Genomic DNA, 22825 nt, shown 5'->3' with positions numbered 1-22825 from the left:
CAAAAATCAAAGAAAATTTGGACGTGCATAGCCGTCAATGGCATAGTCTGGCTTGGGTGTCTGTTGAATGTTAATGTGCTGTCATGGTAAGTGGGTGGCCAAAAATCACAGCCACATGTTATTCTGCCATTTAAAGTGAATGGAAAATTTGGATGTGCATGGCCTGCAAATCTGCCATATACCCCCCAAAAATGCCATATAACCCCCCCAAAAAATGCCACAAACCAAAATCCATTTTGCCACATACCCCCCAAAAAATGTCACGTCAAAATCCATTTTACCTCATGGCAAAAAAAAAAAAAAAAAAAAAAGCCACATGGCAAACAAAAAAATGCCACATAGCAAAACAAATCCACATGGCAAAATCCATTTTGCCACATACCCAAAAAAAATGCCACGTCAAAATTAATTTTGCCACATGGCAAAAGAAAAAACGCTACATGGTAAAATCGATTTTGCCACGTGGCAAAAAAAATGCCACATGGCAAAATCCATGATGCCACATGGCAAATACCACTTTGGTTCTCGCCGTCTCTCCTGTGCTGTGTATGATCCAAGTACATCCGTCTGCGAAGACCTGAATGATTAATAAAACTGCCACTGATGAAATTGGACTTGCATTGTATTTGCAAATGCATGAACTTTACATTCATCTTATCATAGAAATAAAAGGTCATTAAATGTCGTTCAACATCATTGTTTCAAAACCAAACTAAGGGTTCCGTGAATCAACATGTGAAACTAGCGGGGTTCAGTACCTTTAGCAAGGTTAAAAACCACTGAGCTAATATATATGGCGGAAAACACTCAGGTGACTTGAAGTTCCGCTCTGAGACCCCAAATTTGGCCAACTTTCAAAATTGTCCGATATGATTGTGTGATACATCATTGGAAAGCTTAAAATCTCACTTTTCTGGGGGAAGAAACCATTTTAAAATTTTTTTTAAACAAAACCCTAACTGGGGTTGAGAGTATAAGAGGATGATTAAAAGACGCCATGATTTTAACGCGATATTAACACGTACTTGCCTCTTTTTTATCCAAAAACTCCATGTAGCATGTATCACATTGTCAAGACACACCTGTGAATGGCCACAGCTGGATTTTGGGGGGATTTTATGGGTGAAACACGGCAATATAATGCGATGCAGAAATCGCAGACAACAAGGAGTGGTCGGGATTTTCTTTTTCATATATTTACCCTTATTAACTTTTTTTTTTCCAATTTTTCTTTATTTGGATCGATTATTTATCATCTCAAATAACGGGGAAAATGCAACAGTTACAAAAAAATTTTTTTTTTAAATTAATTGATAGTTATTAGGTAGATATCCAGGATTTATTGAGAGACGTCATTTGTTAAAACGTTCAAAATATGCAAGTGAATAATTTTTTAGTCCTTTTTTTTTTTTTTTAACTAAATATTAGACATCAATGAAAGATTCTAAGCTAAAAATGACAGGCATTTTGAATAATAAATATAAATACTTCCCTCTTTATGGCTGGGTTGAAACAAAAGCGGTTGCGCGACATCTGCATACGGGGGGGTTTCCAGGGTAAAATGGACAAATTAAAAATAGTTCGGTGGCTTAGTGGACCATGACGGACAAATTAGAAATAGTTCGGGGGCTTAGTGGACCATGAATCTGCTATGGCAGCATATAGACATATTGTTCTATTAAACACAACAGTTCTTTTGACTTAAAATACAGTTTCTTTTAAAGAGGGGTGCAAGAGCAGAAACTGCTTTTTCAGTCTTGTCTGTGTTTTCCGCCATTTATATATAGATTAGGGCTGTCAAACGATTAACATTTTTAATCGAGTTAATCACGGCTAAAAAAATTGTAATTAATCGCAATTCAAACCATCTATAAAATATGCCATATTTTTCTGAAAATTATTATTAGAATGGAAAGATAAAGACTGATTTATACATTCAACATACTGTACATAAGTACTGTATTTGTTTATTATAACAATAAATCAACAAGATGGCATTAACATTCTGTTAAAGCGATCCATGGATAGAAAGACTTGTTGTTCTTAAAAGATAAATGTTAGTAGAAGTTATAGAAATTTTATACTAAAACCCCTCTTAAATGTTTTCGTTTTAATAACATTTTCAATCAAAAAATAAACTAGTAGCTCGCCATTGTTGTCAATAATTACAAAATCAGTCGCACCCAAGCGCCAGCAGAGGGCGACAAAACACAAAAAAACACATAACAAGTGGACATGTTACTGTTCTGTCATTTTAATCTGTTTGAGCGGGGCGTGTGCGTTAATTGCGTCAAATATTTCAACGTGATTAATTTTTAAAAATTACCGCCCGTTAACGCAACAATTTTGACAGCTCTAATATATATATAGATATATAAAATGTATTTTTTTTCCCTCCAGTAATATCCTTTCAATATTTTGAGTAGCTGACTCCTGCCCTAGGAAGGAGTAGGAAAGGATTCCCACCTGTAGGGGGGGACACCTCAATGCTCAAAAGAGATAAGCTTTAAGGAGGGAAAACACCAAAAAATCATTATATTTTACAAAATTAGTGACAGGAAAGCGGCTTAACGCTTCATGGTGGTTCATTTGCTGTATTGCGCCGTCAAGTGGTCAATGTTGAGAATTAATGGCAATTTGTTGAAGAGTGACATGTTTGGCAAATGAGAAAAGGGAGCTGTCATAGTAGTCTTTTTCTTTTTTTTTTTCAACAAGTGATTCAAAAAAAAAATACACATCAAGGCATATCGCTATCGTGATATGAAATAGCCAATATCGTGATGGAGAATTTTTTTTTCCATATTTCAAAACATGAATAAGAATCGTACCAAAAATCTCAGACATCATATTTATTCATTCCTTTGTGTCACAAACAGTCCCTGAACTCAAGACAAATGGCTTTTATGTACACCGTGAACTTCTGTGTCCATCTCTCCTACAAAAAACACCATTCTCTCATATGTCACCTCAATCTAAAAACGGGAAGTCCGCCGGGTGGATTTTGCACAAACGGGCCGCCGTACGGAAGGGAGCGGCCGTCGTCCGCTCGCTTTTGAGCGGCAGATCACGAGCTACAACATTCAGAGTCGAGTGGAAACACGCAAGCGCACACGCAGAATTCAAAGGTCACGTGTACTTAGTACAGCGAGTTTGAGAAAAAGCATTGTTGGGGTGCTGTAAAGTCTTCGAGAAATGATCGTCAGTATATCTGCTGGCGTCAACCAATGGATGACAGATCAGCGGCGGAACAAATGTGAACAGGGCACGGGTGCGATAACTCCCCGAGTGGACCGTCCGACAGGGGCTGATGTGCTAGTAAACAATGATTGGCGGGCCCCTCAAGACAATCGGCAGATGTATGTTATGTGTGCAGAACATTTGCATTAATGCAGCAAAAATTAAATGAACAATAAATATGTTAAAGTGCCTGTGACAGCATTAATAAAAGTCTTAAATAGCATTATTATGTGAATTAGAATCATATTTTGAGACTATATACAAACATTTTGCAAAGCCAAGACGACGAGACCTGAGTCTTTTAATCTGCCGTTTAGCCCCGCCTGTCATTATAGCGCTCTAGCGTCACCAGCTGGGGGATGACATCGGCAGGCTCACGATTTCATCTGATTTCGAATTCAGCCCATTGAGGGGGAAGATTCAGAACGATGGAAACGCGACGAAGAGAGCAGCAAAATGTCATTGTTTCAATCTCTTTACTCCAATATTTTTACAGGATATTCTTTTTATCTTAGTGTTTTTCCCCAATTGCTAAATAAATGGTATGGTGATGACAAATAACAACAGGCTTGTGCTAAATGGAACATGAAATATTAACTAGAAACTGCAATTTCTGGAGAAATTACTCTGGGGCTTTGCTGTGTGGAGATACAGATCTTAGCCCCGCCCAGGTTGGTTTAGGGACATTTCTGGGACAATATCAGGTCACTTCCTGCTGATTTGGGGACATTTGGGGGGGTGTCCTGGTCATATCAGGTCATTTGGGGACATTTGGGGGACGCGTCCTATTGATAATTGGTCATTTCCTGTTGATTTGAAGACATTTGTTTTTTTATCATTGAAAATGAATGGGAAATTTGGATATCAATGGCATCGACTTACATTGGCATCCATAGAATCAACAAACATGGCCGTCAATGGCATTAAACAAAGTAAATGCCATTGAAAATGAATGGGAAATTTGGACATCCATGGTCGTCAATGGCATCGACATCCATATGCGTCAATGGAATCCAAGTACATTGGCATTGATGCAATGTAAATTCCATTGGAAGTGAGTGGGAAAGTTTTTGGTAAATTACCGGGGAACCGAACTTTTCTGCCTCTCACCATCCCGGAGTTTTTGACGTCAAAATTATGTGGTTTGGTCAAAAATTGTAGGACTAGATACATACATTTGAAAATTTGTTTCTTTTTTTCTTCGAAAAATGGTAAAAAAACGGGGTTTATGAGCAAACTGAAAATTTTTAAGGGGTTGTTCGAAAAAGTCCCTTTGTCGCACGAGAATTCCGGTCTTTTCGATATTTGAACAGTGCCAATCGGTCAAACGGTTCGGGATGTGCGGCGTTCCGAAGAAATCCCATTCAAAAGAAAACAACAACAACCTGAATTTCACTATCTGGGTATTTGCAATGCAAAGCCCCAGATAAAAATACATTGATTCAGTACAACAGGGCAAAATTACTGCATAATAGTCAAAACTGTTGACCTTTTGCATATCCCGAACGGTATTTTAGGCCACCGTAGTTAGTCCGGCTTTTGTCATTTCCCTGCCCCGGCTTCGGAGAGCGTAAAGAAACCAGGAGACGTGACAGCTAGCTGAACCGAGCAGCGTTTCCAAGTCTTATTCTCGCCTTTTGAAAACTAAAAATCACACAAAACTACCCCGGATCATGTCACACGGCGACGAGGGTGCCACACGGCAAATACCACTTTTGGTTCCCGGCTCTACTGGTCCTTAGAGCTGGGAATCTTTGCGCACCTAAATATTCGATTACGACTACGATTCAGAGGCTCCGATTCAATTATAAATCGATTATTCATGCACCCCACCACACTTTTAATGTTTTGTAAACTAGTTCCAAAATTGTTCAAAAATCCTCTCAGGCTAAACCAAACTATTTTAGTATCAAGGTAACAGTTAAAAACAGTAAATTAAATACTCAAGTCCCCATTCTGTATCAAAAGCTTTAAACTCCGTTCAATTAATTTAATATTGTGAATCAACCGTTAAAGTTGTGAAAATTGTTCCCGGTATTCCATAATTTCCCATCCGTCTACTTCCGACATGTCAAAGTTTTAAAAGTGTTTCATCATTTAAAGATAGATTCAAGTCAAGATTTTGCAGATTTAGGGATATTTTAGATAAAAAGTAATTAGGTACAATTAGCTACAACAGAGCCTTGTAGAGAAGTCTACTGCTTTAAGATGGCGGCAAGTCTGTCATTTCACATCTAGTTCTTTGTATATGTTCCAGCACTGTCGTTACTGTCATTTCACATCTAGTTCTAAAATATGTGATATCTACCATAGCCATATGTTGCTGTATGTTTGTAGCAACTAACAACCGGTCGCTGTTTGTAGTGGCTGTCGGCCGCAGCCGGGTATGATTGTTTTTTGTTTGTTTTTTTTATCTAGTGGCATGAGTTGAAAAAGATATTTACTCTCGGTCAGTTCCTCATTGCGTCCCAAAGACCGCGCTGACTGTGTTTTATTTCCGCTTTACCTGGTATAATTCAATAATCGGAATTTGGATGTTTATGAATCGTTCTCGAATCTTTCACAGCCAAATCGCAAATAATCTATGAATCGGCAATTTCACACGCCTCTACTCTTCCCACAGTCGTTATCTGTGGTGAACGGGAACTTTTTGAAACCCAAAAAGGCTCACACGCCTCTCCCTGGTGCAGCAACAAAACCCTGCAGCACATTTGGAGGCGTAATGCCAAAAACAAACAAATTAATCCGCAAAATCGGCTGAATTCGCAGTCCATCTGCATGCTATAAAGCAATGCTGTATTGTGAGACGCTGACAGGGGTGACGTCACATTCGCATTTGTCCTCAATCCGAGTCTGGAGCCGGAGGTCACTCATTTTCATGGCGCGGGATTAAAAAAAATCCAATATATAAATCGATTGCTTCCGCACACTTCCAAGCGAACCATTTCAGTCAGGAGCAAAAAAATACAGCGAGAAATATGAATGCTTTTTGCTGTCATAGGCACTTTAAGTCCACGACTGCATGTATCGGATTTTTGGAGTTGGACAATATCGGAACACCGGTTGAAAAGTCAATATCGGACAACTCTACTTAAAACACTATATTACAGCTCCGCGCATCATCTTACCTTTCGGTTTGACTCAACCAAGTCCACTTGCCACCCGCAAACCAGGCCCCCTAGAGGCCTGGGTGTGGCCACATCGCCAGCACCCACTTAAGTTCCGTCCCTGACAACTGAACCGCCACAGTCTGATATTATGTCACTGGAGAAGTGGTACATGTACTGTACAAAGTGTACAATAAGTGCTTGGTTTGTTTGGAATATGCAATGTGGGGTCTTTGTGCACACAGTGCTCATCAGCGGGTCCTAAAAAAAATCATCCTTCCCGAATCCTGCGATCCATTGTCATGTGCGTTCTGATACTTGAACCAGGCTGGTACGGTCCTGTCATATTTCACATCGGACCTCTAGAAGGGCAGCCATCTTGAAATAGCGGCCAGAGGATATACTTAAAACAACACGGAGAGGTATAACAGTCATGGTCCCACTTTAGACTGACTGAGTGTTTATACCTTTAAGCTGAAAATGCCCATCTCTTTTCCCCCACAAATCGAGCTAGACTAACAGACAGAGAAGAAATTCTCCGGCCCGATCGGACGAGATGCACTTTATCAAAGGTCGATGGTACTTTTTGGGTCACAGCTCTCAAGTGTCTATAATGGAGTCCGGCTCCAAAACCTCCAGAGGGGAAGAGCTGTCGGGATCCGGGGGCGCAGGTGAATGGGCCGCTCCCGCACCGCCGATGCAAGTCACGCAACCCTGCGGCACAAAGGGGACATAGTCACGTGACGTTCGGTGAACCAACCGTGTAGTAATGCAGTGTTTTTCAACCAGTGTGCCGGAGTGTAGTGTCTGGTGTCCTGTGGAAAATCATCTTTTTTCATTTAACTGATGTCAAACAAAAATGTGCCAATACTAAGGGTCATCTGTGCTTTCCAATGGTTTTTAAACATGTAATACTCTTCCATATCAGAAGGTGGCAACAGGTACTGTGCTGGTCAAAAGTATTGGTACTAGGGCTGTCAAAATTATCCCGTTAACAGGCGGTAATTCATTTTTTAAATTAATCACGTTAAAATATTTGACGCAATTAACGCACATGCCCCGTTCAAACATTACAACGACAGCAGTGTCATGGCCACTTGTTACTTGTGCTTTTTGTCTCCCTCTGCTGGCGCTTTGTTGCGACTGATTTTATGGGTTTAAGCACCATGAGAATTGCGTAATTATGAACATCAACGATGGCGAGCTACTAGTTTATTTTTTGATTGAAAATTTTACAGATTTTTTAAAAACGAAAACATTAAGAGGGGTTTTAATATAAAATACCTATAACTTGTACTCACCTTTATCTTTTAAGAACTACAAGTCTTTCTATCCATTGATTACTTTAACAGAATGTTAATAATGTTAATGCCATCTTGTTGATTTATTGTTAAAATAAATAAATACAGTACTAATGTACAGTGTGTTGAATGTATATATCCGTCTTGTGTCTTATCTTTCCATTCCAACAATAATTTACAGAAAAATATGGCATATTTTAGAGCTGGTTTGAATTGCGATTAATTGCGATTAATTAATTTTTAAGCTTGATTAACTCGATTAAAAATTTTAATTGTTTGACAGCCCTAATTGGTATCCCTGCAATTCTGTCAGATAATGCTCAATTTCTCCCAGGAAATGATTGCAATTTGAAATGCTTTGGTAATAATATCTTGATTTATTTTGCTTGCAATGAGAAAAAAACAAACGAGAATGAAAAAAAAAATTAAATTGTGATCATTTTACACAAAACTCCAAAAATGGGACGGACAAAATTATCGCCACGCTCAGCCTAATACTTGGTAGCACAACCTTTAGACAAAATAACGGCGAACAACCGCTTCCGGTTTCCGTCAATGAGTTTCTTACAATGCTCTGCTGGAATTTTAGACCATTCTTCTTTGGCCAACTGCTCTAGGTCTCAGATTTGAAGGGTGGCATTTTCAGATCTATCCACAAGTGTTCTATGGGATTCAGGTCTGGCCACTTTAGAAGTCTCCAGTGCTTTCTCTCAAACCATTTTCTAGTGCTTTTTGGGTCATTGTCCTGCTGGAAGACCCATTAACTCTGAGGGAGACCCATCTTTCTCACATTGGGCGCTGCTTTATGCTGCAAAATTTGTTGGTACTCTTCAGACTTCAAAATGCCATGGTCACAGTCAAGCAGTCCAGTGCCAGAGGGAGCAAAGCAACCCCAAAACGTCAGGGAACCTCTGCCATGTTTGACTGTGGGGACCGTCTTCTTTTCTTTGAAAGCCTGTTCTTTTTCCTGTAAACTCTATGTTGATGCTTTCCCCCCCCCAAAAAAACTCTACTTTTGTCTCATCAGACCAGAAAACATTCTTCCAAAACGTTTTGGCTTTCTCAGGCAAGTTTTGGCAAACTCCGGCCTGGCTTTTTTATGTCTCTGGGTCAGAAGTGGGTGTTCCTGGGTATCCTACCATAGAGTCCCTTTTCATTAAGATGCCGATGGATAGTACGGGTTAACACTGTCGTACCCTCAGACTGCGGGACGGCTTGAACTTGTTTGGATGTTAGTCAAGGTTCTTTATCCACCATCCACACAATCTTTCGTTGAAATCTCTCGTCGATTTTTCTTTTCCGTCCACATCTAGGGAAGTTAGCCACAGTGCCATTGGCTTTACACTTATTGATGACACTGCGCACGGTAGACACAGGAACATTCAGGTTTTTGGAGATGGACTTGAGATTGCCAATGCTTCCTAACAGTTTTGCTTCTCAAGTCCTCAGACGGTTCTTTGGTCTTTTTTCTTTTCTCCATGCTCAATGTGGTACACACAAGGACACAGGACAGAGGTTGAGCCAATTTTAATCCACTTTAACTGGCTGCAAGTGTGATTTAGTTATTGCCACCACCTGTTATGTGCCACAGGTTAGTAACAGGTGCTGTTAATTACACAAATTAGAGAAGCATCAACTGATTTTTCCAAGGGTGCCAATACTTTTGTCCGGCCCGTTTTTGGAGTTTTGTGTAAAATTATAATGATTTTCTTTTCTTTTCCCATTTTCTTTTGTGTTTTTTTCATTGCAAGCAAAATAAATAAAGATATTAGCATTTGTAATTGCAATTATTTTCTGGGAGAAATTGAGCATTATCTGACAGAATTGCAAGGGTGTTAATACTTTTGCCCAGCAGTGTGGGTCACTTCCTGTGGATATAACACCAGTTTCTGTTGATTTTGGGTCATTTTCTTTTCATATTGGGTCACTTCCTTTTGATATTGGGGCATTTCGAGGTCACTTTCTGTTCAAATATTGCCAGTTCCTGTTAAATTTGGGGCATTTCCAGGTCACATCCTGTTCATATTTAACCGGTTCCTTTTCATTTTGGGGTATTTCTGGGTCACTTTCTGTTGATTTTGAGGCATTTCGAGATCAATTCCTGTTCATATCAGGTCACTTTCTGTTGATATAGGGACATTTCGGGGTCACTTCCTGTTGATATCTGGTTAATATGCGCTATAGAAATCCATTTATATTTTTGCTGGTGGTGTGCCTTGAGATCTTTTTCAAGGAGAGAAGTGTGTCTCGGCTACAAACCACTGGAGTCGTGTACGCATTCCCACCTGGTTATCTATCTCTAGTGGGATGGTATGCTGCTGGATCCAGGGATGGACAAGGGCCAGCTCCTCTCGCTGATCCTGTGTAAACCAAGGTTGGAGAGGCTGAAGCACTCGCAGCTTCTCCCGGTCCTCAGCCAACACCTCAGCCTGGTCCCTAAAGGAGAGAACACCCCCCAAACATATGTTTGCAGTCAATGTCCCCAGAAAACCAATCAAATAAAATATCGTGCCTTCTCACAAGTACGCAAACATCTTCAAAAGTACTCTTGGACCCCGGAGACTCGCGAAATTTTGTTTAAACGGTGCAGAATCTGAAACCCCCTGGGAGGGTGAATAGAAACCTGTGTTTGTACCTGTTACGGATCTGGTAAGTCATCATGACATGCTCTGACGTGTGCTGGATCATGCTCCAAAGCGAGCTCTCCACCTGATTGTCGAAGCCGTGTTGGTGCTCTGCCGGCGCTTCCTGGCTCTTGCGGGCTTTTCGCGAAGTGTCCGAGGAGTCGTTGCTGGCAAAATACTTGCTGCTGTTGCTGCTGCCTGTTAAGTCACAGAGAAACTGGGAATTATTCACCTCCATCCACTATTAGCAGCAACGTTGTAGTTCTAAGGATGGTTTAAAGCAGGGGTCCCCAACCTTTTTTGCACCACGGACCGGTGTTATTTGGGTCTTTTTTTTCACGGACCTGTGTTCTGACAAATTTTGCAACCCATCAAAAATTGCAACGATGCGGTTCTGCGCATGCGCCTAACGTTAAACATAGCCGCAAAATGCGCAAATGCAGCGATTCCAAAGTAAACACTACAAACTTTCTTGAAAGAAAGGAATATTAACTTACGTTTGATCATGGAAGGACTTGTAGAAAAGTTCTCCTCAGATTCATCCTGCCACGTAAGCTGCACACAACAACTGCACACCGCGCTCACCATTAACGACTTCGCCTTGTCGTTAAACATTAATTAAGAAGCCTGCTTCACAAAGATACAATGTTGGAAATTCGTTTTCAATGTTCTTCTCGCAATGTCAGGATATTCCAGAATGACTTTAATCCAGAACCTCGGTAGAGTTGTTGTCTCAAATGTACATTTAATAAGGTCGCCGTCATTTGCGAGCTCTCTGTTTATTCACAAACGGGTCACGAATCCACTCCTTCGCAGTTCGTGGGTCTTCGAGGTTGTAGGCTCATCAGGTGCCCTTTTCGCCATAAAAATATCCTTTTCGCAGTAAAAATATCTCCAAAGACGTCTGTTTTCCAGTTATCTTCGCTCGTGTAGGGGCTAATTATTTCCGGGAACAAATGTGCTGCGCCCGCGGCCTAGTAGTACGTTATTATCGAGGACAAGCGCACATAGATATATTATATATACAAACAAGATGTACTGCTAGCAGTCCAATCAATGGGCTTCTATGACAACATTGTAATCTATCCCGTAGTATAATATCTAGAGTAGACAGAGATATTGGTGTGTTAAGCAGGGGCACAGAGTTAATTCGGCCAGAATGCGGTCGTTATTAAATTATTATTTCTGTGCGGCCCGGTAGCAAATGCGCCGCGGACCGGTACCGGTCCACGGCCCGGCAGATGGGGACCCCAGGTTTAAAGCCCAATCGAACTGTGGAGTTGATTGCGTTTGGTTTCGAGAATCTCACCCGTGTGAGAGGTAGAGGTTCCATTGGAGCCGGATCCAGATCCGGATCCGAGCGAGCCTCCGGATTCTCCCGAGCCGGACCCTGAAGCGTTAGAGCCTGTCCCCGATCGTGCATCTTCTTGCAGCAGGAGGTCAAGCAGCTCACTGGATGTGGATTGAGCGTCATGGTTTCCAGAATCACTTGGGGCACCGCCCTGGGGAGGTCAAAAAGTTCAGTCAAAACCTTAGACCGACTCATACAGAATTGTATGGAAATGTATGACAGTAAAAAGTATCGGCTGAATGACTATGATTTTGTGCTAAAGGCATAAGTGTTGTTTGCAATCAATGTTTTTGGACCCTTTTTCGTCTTAGTATTTTGGACGAAAATATTAGTCATATTTGAGTCTCTGTGTAGTTTTCGTCAACGAATACTCAATCAGTTTCCGGTAACGTAAATGATCAAAAGCAGGTTCATACCAGCATTATATCATAAGCAAACTACTACCATTATTAAAAACGAGATGTAAACTGCTACCAAGTTACGTCCAATCCGCCGAAAAATGCACATCCAGCAGGAAAACTAATATTTTCAATTCGTTATATCGACCTGGGCACAACAGACCAAACATTAAAAGGATGCTCACCACACTGAAGCTAATGCTAACGCAACGAGTTACATATTGTGTGTGACGGTCACTCAGCACAGAGCTTTAAAAGCTAAAGCACCATTGCCTATTCTCTCTTGCCAGGATAAGAAAACAAAATTTTAACATGTGTTTCAAAACAAGCAAGGCTGAAGCCTGGAGAGGACAATAGCGAGTGTGGAGTTGCAGAAAATGAGTGACACAATCAAATACTGCTACAATACAGGCTAACTAATCATACAGTGTGTTTCAAAACAAGCCAGCCTGGAGAGAAAAGCATTGAGTGAGTGTGAGAGAGTGCACGTGTATGGAAAGGCCTCGCATGTGACATGAGTCACACAACCAAACATTGCTACAATGCAGGCTGACTACACATACCGTAAGAAAATGCCACACGTTGTGGACATATAACAGAAACTATGGGGCATTTTGTCTTGTTTTTGACTCGTAAGATGACGCCACAAACTTGAAGAGAACGCTTGCCACGCGAAAGCTAATGCTTACGCGAATGCTAAGAGTTACATTAAGTGTGTGACGATCACTCAGCACATAGCTGTAAAGGCTAAAGCAACATTGCAAGATAAGAAAACAAATCTTACAATGAGTTTCAAAACCAGCAAGCCTGGAGCGAAGCCTAGCTTGAAGCGCAGCATGTCACATTGGTAACACAACCAAAGACTGCTACGACACGGGCTAACTACACATACCAAAAGAAATGTGCAATTTCATCTTGTTCTCGTCTCATCAGATGACACCACAGACTGTAAATTTGAAGAGGATGGTCGCCACACTGAAGCTAAGCTAACGCTACAAAGTTACATTTAGTGTGTGACGATCACTCAGCAAGGAGCTTTCAAGCCTGATGCAAAATTGCAAGAAAAAAATAACTAATTTACAATGAGTTTCAAAACAAGCAAACCTGGAGCGAAGCCTAGCTTAAAGGGCAGCATGTCACATGAGTGACACAACCAAACACTGCTACGACACAGGCTTACTACATATACCATAAGAAAATGTCACACATTGTGAACATAACTATGGTGCATTTCCTTCTCGTTCTCGTCTTGTCAGATGATGCCACAGACTGTAAACTTTTAAAGGACACTTGCCACGCCAGGGCTAATGTTAACTCAAATGCTATGCTCACGCTATGAGTTACATTTAGTGTATAACAGTCACTCAGCACAGAGCTTTAAACGCTAAGATAACATTGCAAGAAGAGCGCAAACAAATCTCACCATGAGTTCCAACACAAGCAAGCCTGGAGCAAAGCCTAGCTTGAAGCACAGTATGTCACATGAGTGACACAAAAACCACCGCTACGACACAGGCTAACCACACATACCATAAGAAAATATCACACATTGTAAACATATTAGGAAACTATAGTGCATTTCCGTCTCGTCAGATGACGCCACAGACTGTAAATTATAAGAGGACGCTTGCCATGCTAAAGCTAATGCTAACACGAATGCGATAGTCATGCTACGAGTTACATTTAGTGTGTCATGATCACTCAGCTGTAAAGGCTAAAGCAACATTGCACGATAGGACAACAAATCTTACAATGGGTTTCAAAACGAGCAAGCCTTGAGCCAAGCATGTCACATGAATGACACAACCAAACACTTCTATGACAGGCTAACTACACTTACAAGAAAATGTCACACATTGTGCACTTTCATCTTGTTCTCGTCTCCTCAGATAACGCCACAGACTGTAAACTTAGAGGATGCTCGCCACGTTGAAGCTAATGCTAACACAAACGCCATACTAACACTATAACGTTACATTTAGTGTGTAACGATCACTCACCACTGACCTTTAAAGACTAAAGCAACATTGCAAAAAACACCAAATCTAACCATGAGTTCCAACAAGCAAGCCTGGAACGAAGCCTAACTTGAAGCACAGCATGTCACAAGAGTGACACACCCAAACACTGCTACGGCACAGGCTAGCCACACATTTCATAAGAAAATGTGCCACATAATGGACATAACTATGACGCATTTCCTTCTCGTTCTTGTCTCGTTAGAGGACGCCACAGACTGTAAACTTTAAGAGGACGCTTGCCATGCTAAAGCTAATTCTAACACGAATGCTATACTCATGCTATGAGTTACATTTAGTGTGTCATGATCACTCAGCTGTAAAGGCTAAAGCAACATTGCAAGATAGGACAACAAATCTTACAATGAGTTTCAAAACGAGCTAGCCTTGAGCCAAGCATGTCACATGATTGACACAACCAAACACTTCTATGACAGGCTAACAACACTTACCATAAGAAAATGTCACACATTGTGCACTTTCATCTTGTTCTCGTCTCCTCAGATAACGCCACAGACTGTAAACTTAGAGGATGCTCGCCACGCTGAAGCTAATGCTAACACGTACACCATGCTAACGCTACAGCGTTACATTTAGTGTGTGACGATCACTCACCACCGACCTTTAAAGACTAAAGCAACATTGCAAGATAAACCAAATCTAACCATGAGTTCCAACACAGGCAAGCCTGGAACGAAGCCTAACTTGAAGCACAGCATGTCACATGAGTGACACACCCAAACACTGCTACGGCACAGGCTAGCCGCACATTTCATAAGAAAATGTCCCACATAGTGGACATAACTATGACGCATTTCCTTCTCGTTCTTGTCTCGTTAAAGGACGCCACAGACTAAACTTTAAGAGGACGCTTGCCACGGTAAAGCTAATTCTAACGCAAACGCTATGCTCATGCTACGAGTTACATTTAGCGTGTGAAGATCACTCGGCACAGACCTATAAAGACTAAAGCAAGTTAAGCAACATTGCATATTCTTTCTTTCCAAGAAAACAAATCTTACCGTTTGTTTCAAAACAAGCAAGCCTGGGGCAAAGCCTAACTTGAAGCGCAACATGTCACATTGGTGACACAACCACACACTGCTATGAAACAGGCTTACAACACATACCATAAGAAAAAAATGTATCAATTCATTGTGTTCACCTCATTTCCACCCTGCTCATGAAGGCTTTCTGTGTGGTTGAGTCCTGTGCTGCTCTGCCCTTCACTTGGTTTGGGCAGTTCCTCCTGCAGCAAGTTGAGTTGAAGTGGAGAACTTGAGCGCGAGCTAGAAAACAACGCTCGCGGGCCTGCCGTCTCTTCCTCCTCCTCCCCCAAAGAGGAACAAGCTCCGGGCGAGCCGAGCAGGGGTCCGGGGGAGGTTTGAGCTTGGGGCGCAACCTGGGCTGGGAACTGGGGTTGCGGGAAGGGGGCGGCAGGGGCGAACCCCGCCATGGTCATGGGAACCTGGGGCATCACGGAGGCATTGGAGGCGGAGTAAATTGACGGATAACCTGGAGCGAAACTCGGGTAGTTGGGTAGGATGACAGCCATGACCGGCGTCATGAAGGAATTCTGGCCAGGAACCAGAGGCTGCATGTTGTGAAAATTGGGGACATTCTGCAGATTCTGAATGGATTCCATTTGGATCTGTTGCATGCCTGGCAGATTTTGGTTTTGCTGCATGAGAGGAAAGTTGTAGTTCAGCTGGGTCTGGTCATGGGGCTGCGCCATAATAGGAGGGGCTCCAGGTACCGGTTGCAGTCTAGGTGGTTGCTCAGGGCCCGGTTGGGTCGCCAACATGGGAAAGAACGGCGCTTGAAGTGGAGACGCTTGATTGAACGGCGCCGCCATTTGCGGCTGGGAGGATTCCGAGGAGGGCCAGGAGGAGTCGGGGACTCGACGAGAAGGTCCAGGTGGAGAGGCGTAGCTGTCCGATGAGCCAACGGGTTTGGGGCGCCTAAGTCTGGGTTTTACTCTTCTTGAGCGGTTGATTGGCCGTGGATATTCACCTGTTGTAGATTTAATTTGAAGACAGATTGGTACACGCAAAAATGTTCGTGCAAAATTGTTCATGCAAACCTCGGTGTTGGGAGTGGGCCATTGAGCCGTTGTCCAGCTGGAGATAGAAACTGTAGGGACTCTGCAGAATGCGATTGCGGAAACGGTCCACGTACTCCTGCTCCTCCTTCTGCGTGTGAGCTGAGAGAACCTCCTTGGTAAGGCCTACGAACCTCGGTTCCTCAGGCGCAGAGCTCGGTGCAGGACGGACCACGGTAAGAGCGGCGTCAGTGGGTTCGCTTCCCATTGGCACGTCCTCTAGCGCTGTAGCCTCTTTTGGGAGAAACCAATCAAATTAACAGGGAGGGATACACTCTTACTCTGTTACCATCATTAGTTTCCGAAGAGCAGTAGTCCCACCAAGCGGACATATTTGCCTCACGGTTTCATTTACAGCAACTGAAAAGCACGATGGTACTGAAAACATGCGACTACTGGATAGGAACAGATCTTGTAACCAAATCCGATACTCCAAAAACAGCCATTTCAGATCAGAACCTAACTAGCCTAGACCCCGATGACAACATTCTTAGGGTACGTACCCGATTCAGGTTGGGGCACATGGACAATGGTGCTGCTGTACGAACACTGACTGGTGACGGAGACCACACTCATCGCCTTAGTGGACATGGTGATGTCCGTCAGTGGCGCTCCGACGACAGCCGCAGTGCTCGGCCCGACTGACACCTCGCTTTCCAACATGGCTACTGGAAAGAGACGACAGATTTCAGAAAAACAAAGAATAAAAACGTTCAACCAACAGACACGTTTTTTTACCATCCGAAGCAGCTTGAGTTGGGTCATTGGCTCTGGCTGGCTTGTCATCTTCAGAGGTAGAGGATGAGGAAGAAGAAGTGGCTAGGCAGTGGGATTCACTCTTCCGTTTCAGAGCCGGTCCAGTACAGCTCTCTAAATATCTGGATGAAACCGCCCAAGACACAGTCAACAACAGATTCAGGAACAGATAGTGTTTGACGATATATCGCAATACGAAACGTCACGATATGCACCTCGTCTGAAATCGATTGGATCATATCTATAGGTCATTTCCTGTTGATTTTGGGTTACTGGAAAGGAAGTGACTCAAGAATGTCCTCAAATGATTAGAAAGTGACTCAAAATATACAAGTAGTAAACTGTAAATGGGTCAAGGTTACCCTCTGTCACAGATTCTGTTCATGAATTTTATGGACAGAATTGTCCAGTTTGGTGGCCTCAGCACTGCATCTCTGCTTTTTGCAGATGATTTGGTGCTGTTGAATTCGTCAAGCCGTGATCTCCAACTCTCACTGAGCAGTTTGCAGCAGAGTGTGAAGCGGTTCGATTCAGCACCTCCAAATCCGAGACCACGGTCCTCAGTCGGAAAAGGGTGGCGTGCCCTCTCCGGGTCGGGGATGAGATCCTGCTCCAAGTGGAGGAGTTTGAGTATCTTGTGGCTGGTTCACGAGTGAGGATAGAACTGAGCGGGAGATCGACAGGCAGATCGGTGCAGCGTCTGCAGTGGTGAATACTCTGTACCGGTCCGTTGTGGTAAAAAAGGAGCTGAGCCAAAAGGCAAGGTCTCGATTTACAATTCGATCTACGTTCCTACTCTCACCTATGGTCATGAGCGAAAGAACAAGATCTCTGATACAAGCGTCCAAAATAAGTTTCCCCTGTAGGGTGTCCGGGCTCTCCCTTAGGGATAGGGTGAGAAGCTCGGTCATCCGGGAAGGACTTAGCGTTGAGAAGAGCCAGCTGAGTTGGCTCAGACATCTGGTTCGGATGCCTCCTGGACGCCTCCCTGAAAACGTGTTCCGGGCATGTCCCACCGGGAAAAGGCCCGGGGACAACCCAGGACATGCGGGAAAGCGTCTCTCGGCTGGCTTGGGAAATCCTTGGGTTCCCGCCGGAGGAGCTGGTTGAAGTGGCTGGTGAAGGGAATAGTATCCTTTCCCATATCTACTGGTTGGATGTGAATGATTGAGATTTTCAGGTTCAGCACAGCCTTATCATATCCGGAGAAGATAAACATCAAGAACATCGCGCTGACGGAAGGGCTCTACCTGCGCGTCATATAGCTGACTGAGAGAGACAAGCAGGGGATGGCCAAGACATCTGGACCACCAAATCCCACCATCAGCTCTTCTGTTAACCAACATTTGACAGTTCAGAACATTGGCAGGACATCCTGTCTTGCCACAAGGAACATCTGATAAAAAGAAGACTCCACGGCTGAGAACTTGAACATTCAGTACTCCTTTTGCGCTGAGGCTTATAAAATCCCTATTTCTGGTTGCCTTAGCAACAGTGACGCACAGATTCCTCTGCCCAATCTGCAACAATTACCCTAAACATCACCCAAACACACCCTTCTTCCGGACCACAGCCTGCTTCATCGGAGCATTCCAAAGACTGAACTCTTTCGCTAGCACTGTCTTTTCTCGGAAATCTTTTGTTGATGGCGACTCTGGATCCAGTCTTTCTCCTCGCTTAGGTCTCTTTGCCGTTTTGCTTTGCTGTATGACTGCTGTCGACTTGGAATAAATTGTCACACTCAGCACTCCTTTTGCGCTGAGGCTGATAAAATCCCCAACTCTGGTTGCCTTGGAACCAACAACGCAAGAACTCGTTTTCCCAACTCGTTTGCAACAGAAAATTACCCTAAACAACACCTCAACATACCCATTTTCCGTACCACAGCCCGCCTCACCAGTGCCTTTAAAAGACTGAATGTTTAACTAATCGGGGTAATTTTGCTTGGAAATCTTCTGTTGACCTTGGCACCAGGCTTCCTCTTCGTCTGGGTCTGTTTGCCGTTTTTCCCTTGCTGTCGACTTGGAATAAACTGTCAACTTGTGTTTCGAAGTCTTTTTCGGCCGTTTGGCCGGGTTGTTGTGGTTTCGCCGTCCCGGGTCGTTGGAATTGCGCTAACGTGGTTCGGCTGGTGTGATTCTGTCAATCTGGCTAAAATGTCAAATTCCAACACTGGGGAGAGGGAAGTCTGGGCTTCCTTGCTAAAGCTGCTGCCCCCGCGACCCGACCCCGGTTTAGGTGGTAGATAATGGATGGATGGTAACCTGTAAATGCCCTAAAATGAAGAGGAGGTAACCTGTAAATGGCTAAATGCCCATTATCCTTTCCATGGCATATCGAAGTGCATCAGGGGAAACTTGTCTTACAGCAGGTAAGCTTACAGATAACACAACAACTCATACAATAAAATAACACAGACTATAAATTTAAAATGCTATAGACAGTTTTGCATCTAAGTGCAAGAATTGTGCAAATTTAGCAACCGAATTGCACTGGGTAGGAAGGAGTTCTTTGTCCTATTTAACTTAAAACAAGGGACTCTGAATCTCCTGCCTGAAGGGAGGACCTCAAATGAGCAATGAAGGGGATTATGTACACAATTCAGTAGAGCTGGGAATCTTTGGGCACCTAACGATTTGATTACGATTCAGAGGCTCCGATTCGATTATAAAACGATTATTGATGCACCCCTTTTTTTTTTTTTTTTTTTTTTTTTTTTAAATGTTTTGTACATTAGTTCCAAAATTGTTCAAAAATCCTCTCAGGCTAAACCAAACTACTATTTCAGTATCAAGTGAACATATAACAGTAAACAAATATACAAAAATAACAGTAAATAAAATACTCCAGTCCCCATTATGTATCAGCAGCTTTAAACTACATTCAATTAATTTATGTGAATCAACTGTTACAGATGTTAAAATTGCTCCCTTTATTCCATAATTTCCCTTCTGTCTACTTTTGTCAAACTTTTAAAACTATTCCATCATTTAAAGATAAGATTCAAGACAAGATTCTGACGATTTAGGAGTATTTTAGATAAAAAGTTAATTAGGTTTGCTACAACAGAGCCTTGTAGAGAAGTCTACTGCTTTAAGATGGCGGCTGTTTACTAACGCCGGCAAGTCCGTCATTTCGCATCTCTGTTCAATAATACATGTTCTAACATCGCCGTCGTCTTCCATTTTGCATCTAGTTCTACATATATATGATATCTACTGTAGCCGTATGTTTGTAGCAACTAGCAAACGGGTGTTGTTTGTAGTGGCTGTCGGCCGCAGTCAGGTATGATTGTTTTTTTATCTAGCGGCATGAGTTGAACATGTTATTTACTCCCGATCCATTCCTCATTAGGTCCCAAAGACTGCGCTGACTGTGTTTTACTTCTGTTTTACCTGGTATAATTCAATAATCGGAATTTGGATGTTTGTGAATCGTTCTCGAATCTTCCACGGCCGAATCGCGAATAATCTAAGAATCGGAAATTTCGCACGCCTCTACAATTCAGTATGTGTTTTGCCTTCCTTATGACCTGCCTCTCATATATGTATATCCTTTAAGGAGACCTGTGGAAAGCCTATTATCTTACTAGCGACCTTAAAAATATGATTTTCTCCTTCAGGCCAATTCCTCCATACCAGGCAATAAAAGCAAAAGTAAGAACCAATTCAATACAAGATTTATAAAACAAGGACAACATAGCCTTATCAACATTAAAAGAGTTAAGCTTCCTTAGGAAGTACAATTGTTGTTGGCCCTTTTTGCAGATACTCTGTATTTGCATCGAATTTGAGTTTACTGTCTATCAGAGCACCCAAGACGTTTCGTCCCATTCCGAGCTGACAAATGGAGGAAATAGAATTTGGGCAATTAATAAAGATGGCACAAGGACCCCACGTACCTAACAATGTTGTCCACACAGTTAATCTGCTGGTAGGAGGGAATGTGTGTCGGTTTCCTGCTTTCTTCAGGCTCCCTCTGTTCAGGATTGTTGGCTACCGGAGCCAAATTCGCTACGGAAGGAGTAAGTGATTTCAATTGACATCCAACTAAAACACACTTACAACTTTAGAACAGACGTTGTGCTCTTTAGTACCTGGGGCAGGTTTACTGAGAGGAGAAATCTTGTGGCTGGAATCAAAATAAGCCTGCTGCCCCCAATTCCTGACTCTGTTTACATCTGCACATATTTGTTGAAGAGTCATCTGCCAAGAAGCGGAGACAAAGTCATAAACCTCAGCAACGGTATTGGAAGCTTTAAAGTGAACATGTGGCGATTCGGTGACTCACAGGTTCCCGGTGCGAGTCCTCCCACAAGTTACCGTTGCTGTCGCTTGAAGACGCTACACTGATGTAATGCTCATGAGAACCGTTACTTCCTAAACTGCCATAACCGCTGGAACCATTGTTATGGACAGGCTGTGGGTAGAAAGGCTCATTACTGGAGGTAGCAAAAGAACCTTAAGAAATTCCTGTGCAAGCAGTCTTAGGAAATGTACAGTATATACCAGGGGTCTCCAAACTATTTCATATAGGGCCCCGCAGTGGGTGCAAGATATGTTGGTATAGGTTGGGTCCCCATTAACGCATTTGCTCCCCAAAACGTATAAATACGTTTTATTTTTAATTGTTTCAGTGTCTGTATGTTTTTTTTCCCACAAGAAACATCTCTAGGTTCTGATGCAACTTAGCTCCAAAGCACAATGCTGAAAATCCACTTTAAAGCAATAAAACCGGCCACTGGAGGGCAGTAGCGCATTTGGTAAAACCTGCAACCCGATACAACGGAACGAACGGCCTGGCCGCATGTGGAAGACGACCGAATGGCTGTCCAGGACGCCAGGTGCGGGACGTCTGAGCAGGACGACCGGGAGGATGTCCGGGACGCCAGGCAACGAATGACCAAGTGCGACGACCAGGAGGACGTCCAGGATGCCAGGCGGTGGACGACGGAGCAGAACGACTGGGACCACCAGTGCAGCGGATGATGCCTTTGAGTCCGTGCTGCTCGCCGAGCCGCCGTGCTCGGCCACTCGCGTCCCCCGCACCCTCCAGTGTCCCGCGACTCAGTCGGAAACGTGCACGGCCAAACCAGTTCCCCCCAGGAACACAACATGCCCAACACAAGTTCCCCAGGCGAACTCCGCCACGAGGCAGTGGTCACCACAATAGAAAGACAAAAAAAAAATCCATCTTTATGAGACAGGCGGCGATGAGGGAAAAGTTTGCCCCGGCTGTCGCGGCCACAACAGCGTCATCTCTCAGTTCAATAGTTTAGTTATGTGTAAATAAATTGTTACTTTGCTATCAAAAGCTCTATTTGTCTTGTTTATTAATGTTATTTTGTAGAAGGAAAACATTATTCAGATGTTAGGGATGTCACAAAAGCAAAAAATAGCTGTGTTAAAGTCAAAGTTATGTTTGAAACGTATGCTTTTACAAAAAGCTTAATTTCTCTGTTTTTTCATCAGAAATTGGAAAATTGCTCAAACTAAGCTATTTTCTAATGCTGATTTCTAAAGAATGGAAAAAGATATGAACTAAAATTTTTCCTGTTGAAAGAAGAGAGTCTAATCTTTGTGTTGGTGGGTTCCATGTTTATATATTAAAAGAACAGAATTTTCTGTGGGCCTTGCGAAATCAGTCAAAATCCAGTAAAACGGCCGGGAGTGAAGGGGGTTGCCCCAGTGAAAATGGCTGGGAGTGAATGAGTTAACAGCAAAAAACAAGGGATCACTGTACTCTAGTGCTGCTACCATTAATCGATCAACTCGAGTATTCGATTAGAAAAAAATATTCAAATTAATTTTTGTTGTCTCAAGTATTCGTTTAATTAAAGTGGTTTTGTAATGGTTAATTTGAAAGTGTTTGCATTTAGTTTTATTGATTAGAGTGGATACACTGCCCTCTGGTCTGCCTCTTTTCACATGGC

At 42.8% G+C, this 22825-nt stretch overlaps 1 protein-coding gene across 3 annotated transcripts in view; it reads right to left on the bottom strand.

Annotated features, from left to right (window-relative positions):
- Positions 1–2527: 2527 nt before the first annotated feature.
- Positions 2528–22825, bottom strand: part of per3 (period circadian clock 3) — a 62796-nt gene continuing 42498 nt past the window's right edge. The window contains exons 12-22 of one of the 3 annotated variants that reach the window (XM_057845666.1): positions 21184–21312; positions 20990–21098; positions 20795–20906; positions 16876–17015; positions 16641–16802; positions 16120–16371; positions 15202–16049; positions 11579–11771; positions 10281–10467; positions 9931–10081; positions 2528–7058 (exon numbers count right to left, since the gene is read on the bottom strand). In XM_057845666.1, coding sequence (XP_057701649.1) covers positions 6945–7058; positions 9931–10081; positions 10281–10467; positions 11579–11771; positions 15202–16049; positions 16120–16371; positions 16641–16802; positions 16876–17015; positions 20795–20906; positions 20990–21098; positions 21184–21312 — 2397 coding nt within the window. In that variant the 3' untranslated portion in view covers positions 2528–6944. Of the gene's footprint in view, positions 7059–9930; positions 10082–10280; positions 10468–11578; positions 11772–15201; positions 16050–16119; positions 16372–16640; positions 16806–16875; positions 17016–20794; positions 20907–20989; positions 21099–21183; positions 21313–22825 lie in introns of all 3 variants that reach the window. The other 2 variants (XM_057845667.1, XM_057845664.1) reach the window with 2 other exon arrangements.

The sequence above is a fragment of the Corythoichthys intestinalis genome, chromosome 9 (genome assembly GCF_030265065.1).
Source record: "Corythoichthys intestinalis isolate RoL2023-P3 chromosome 9, ASM3026506v1, whole genome shotgun sequence".
In the NCBI taxonomy this organism is placed as follows: domain Eukaryota; kingdom Metazoa; phylum Chordata; class Actinopteri; order Syngnathiformes; family Syngnathidae; genus Corythoichthys; species Corythoichthys intestinalis.
The sequence above is the reverse complement of the archived record's forward strand: the minus strand, read 5'-3'. Positions and strand labels throughout refer to the sequence as shown.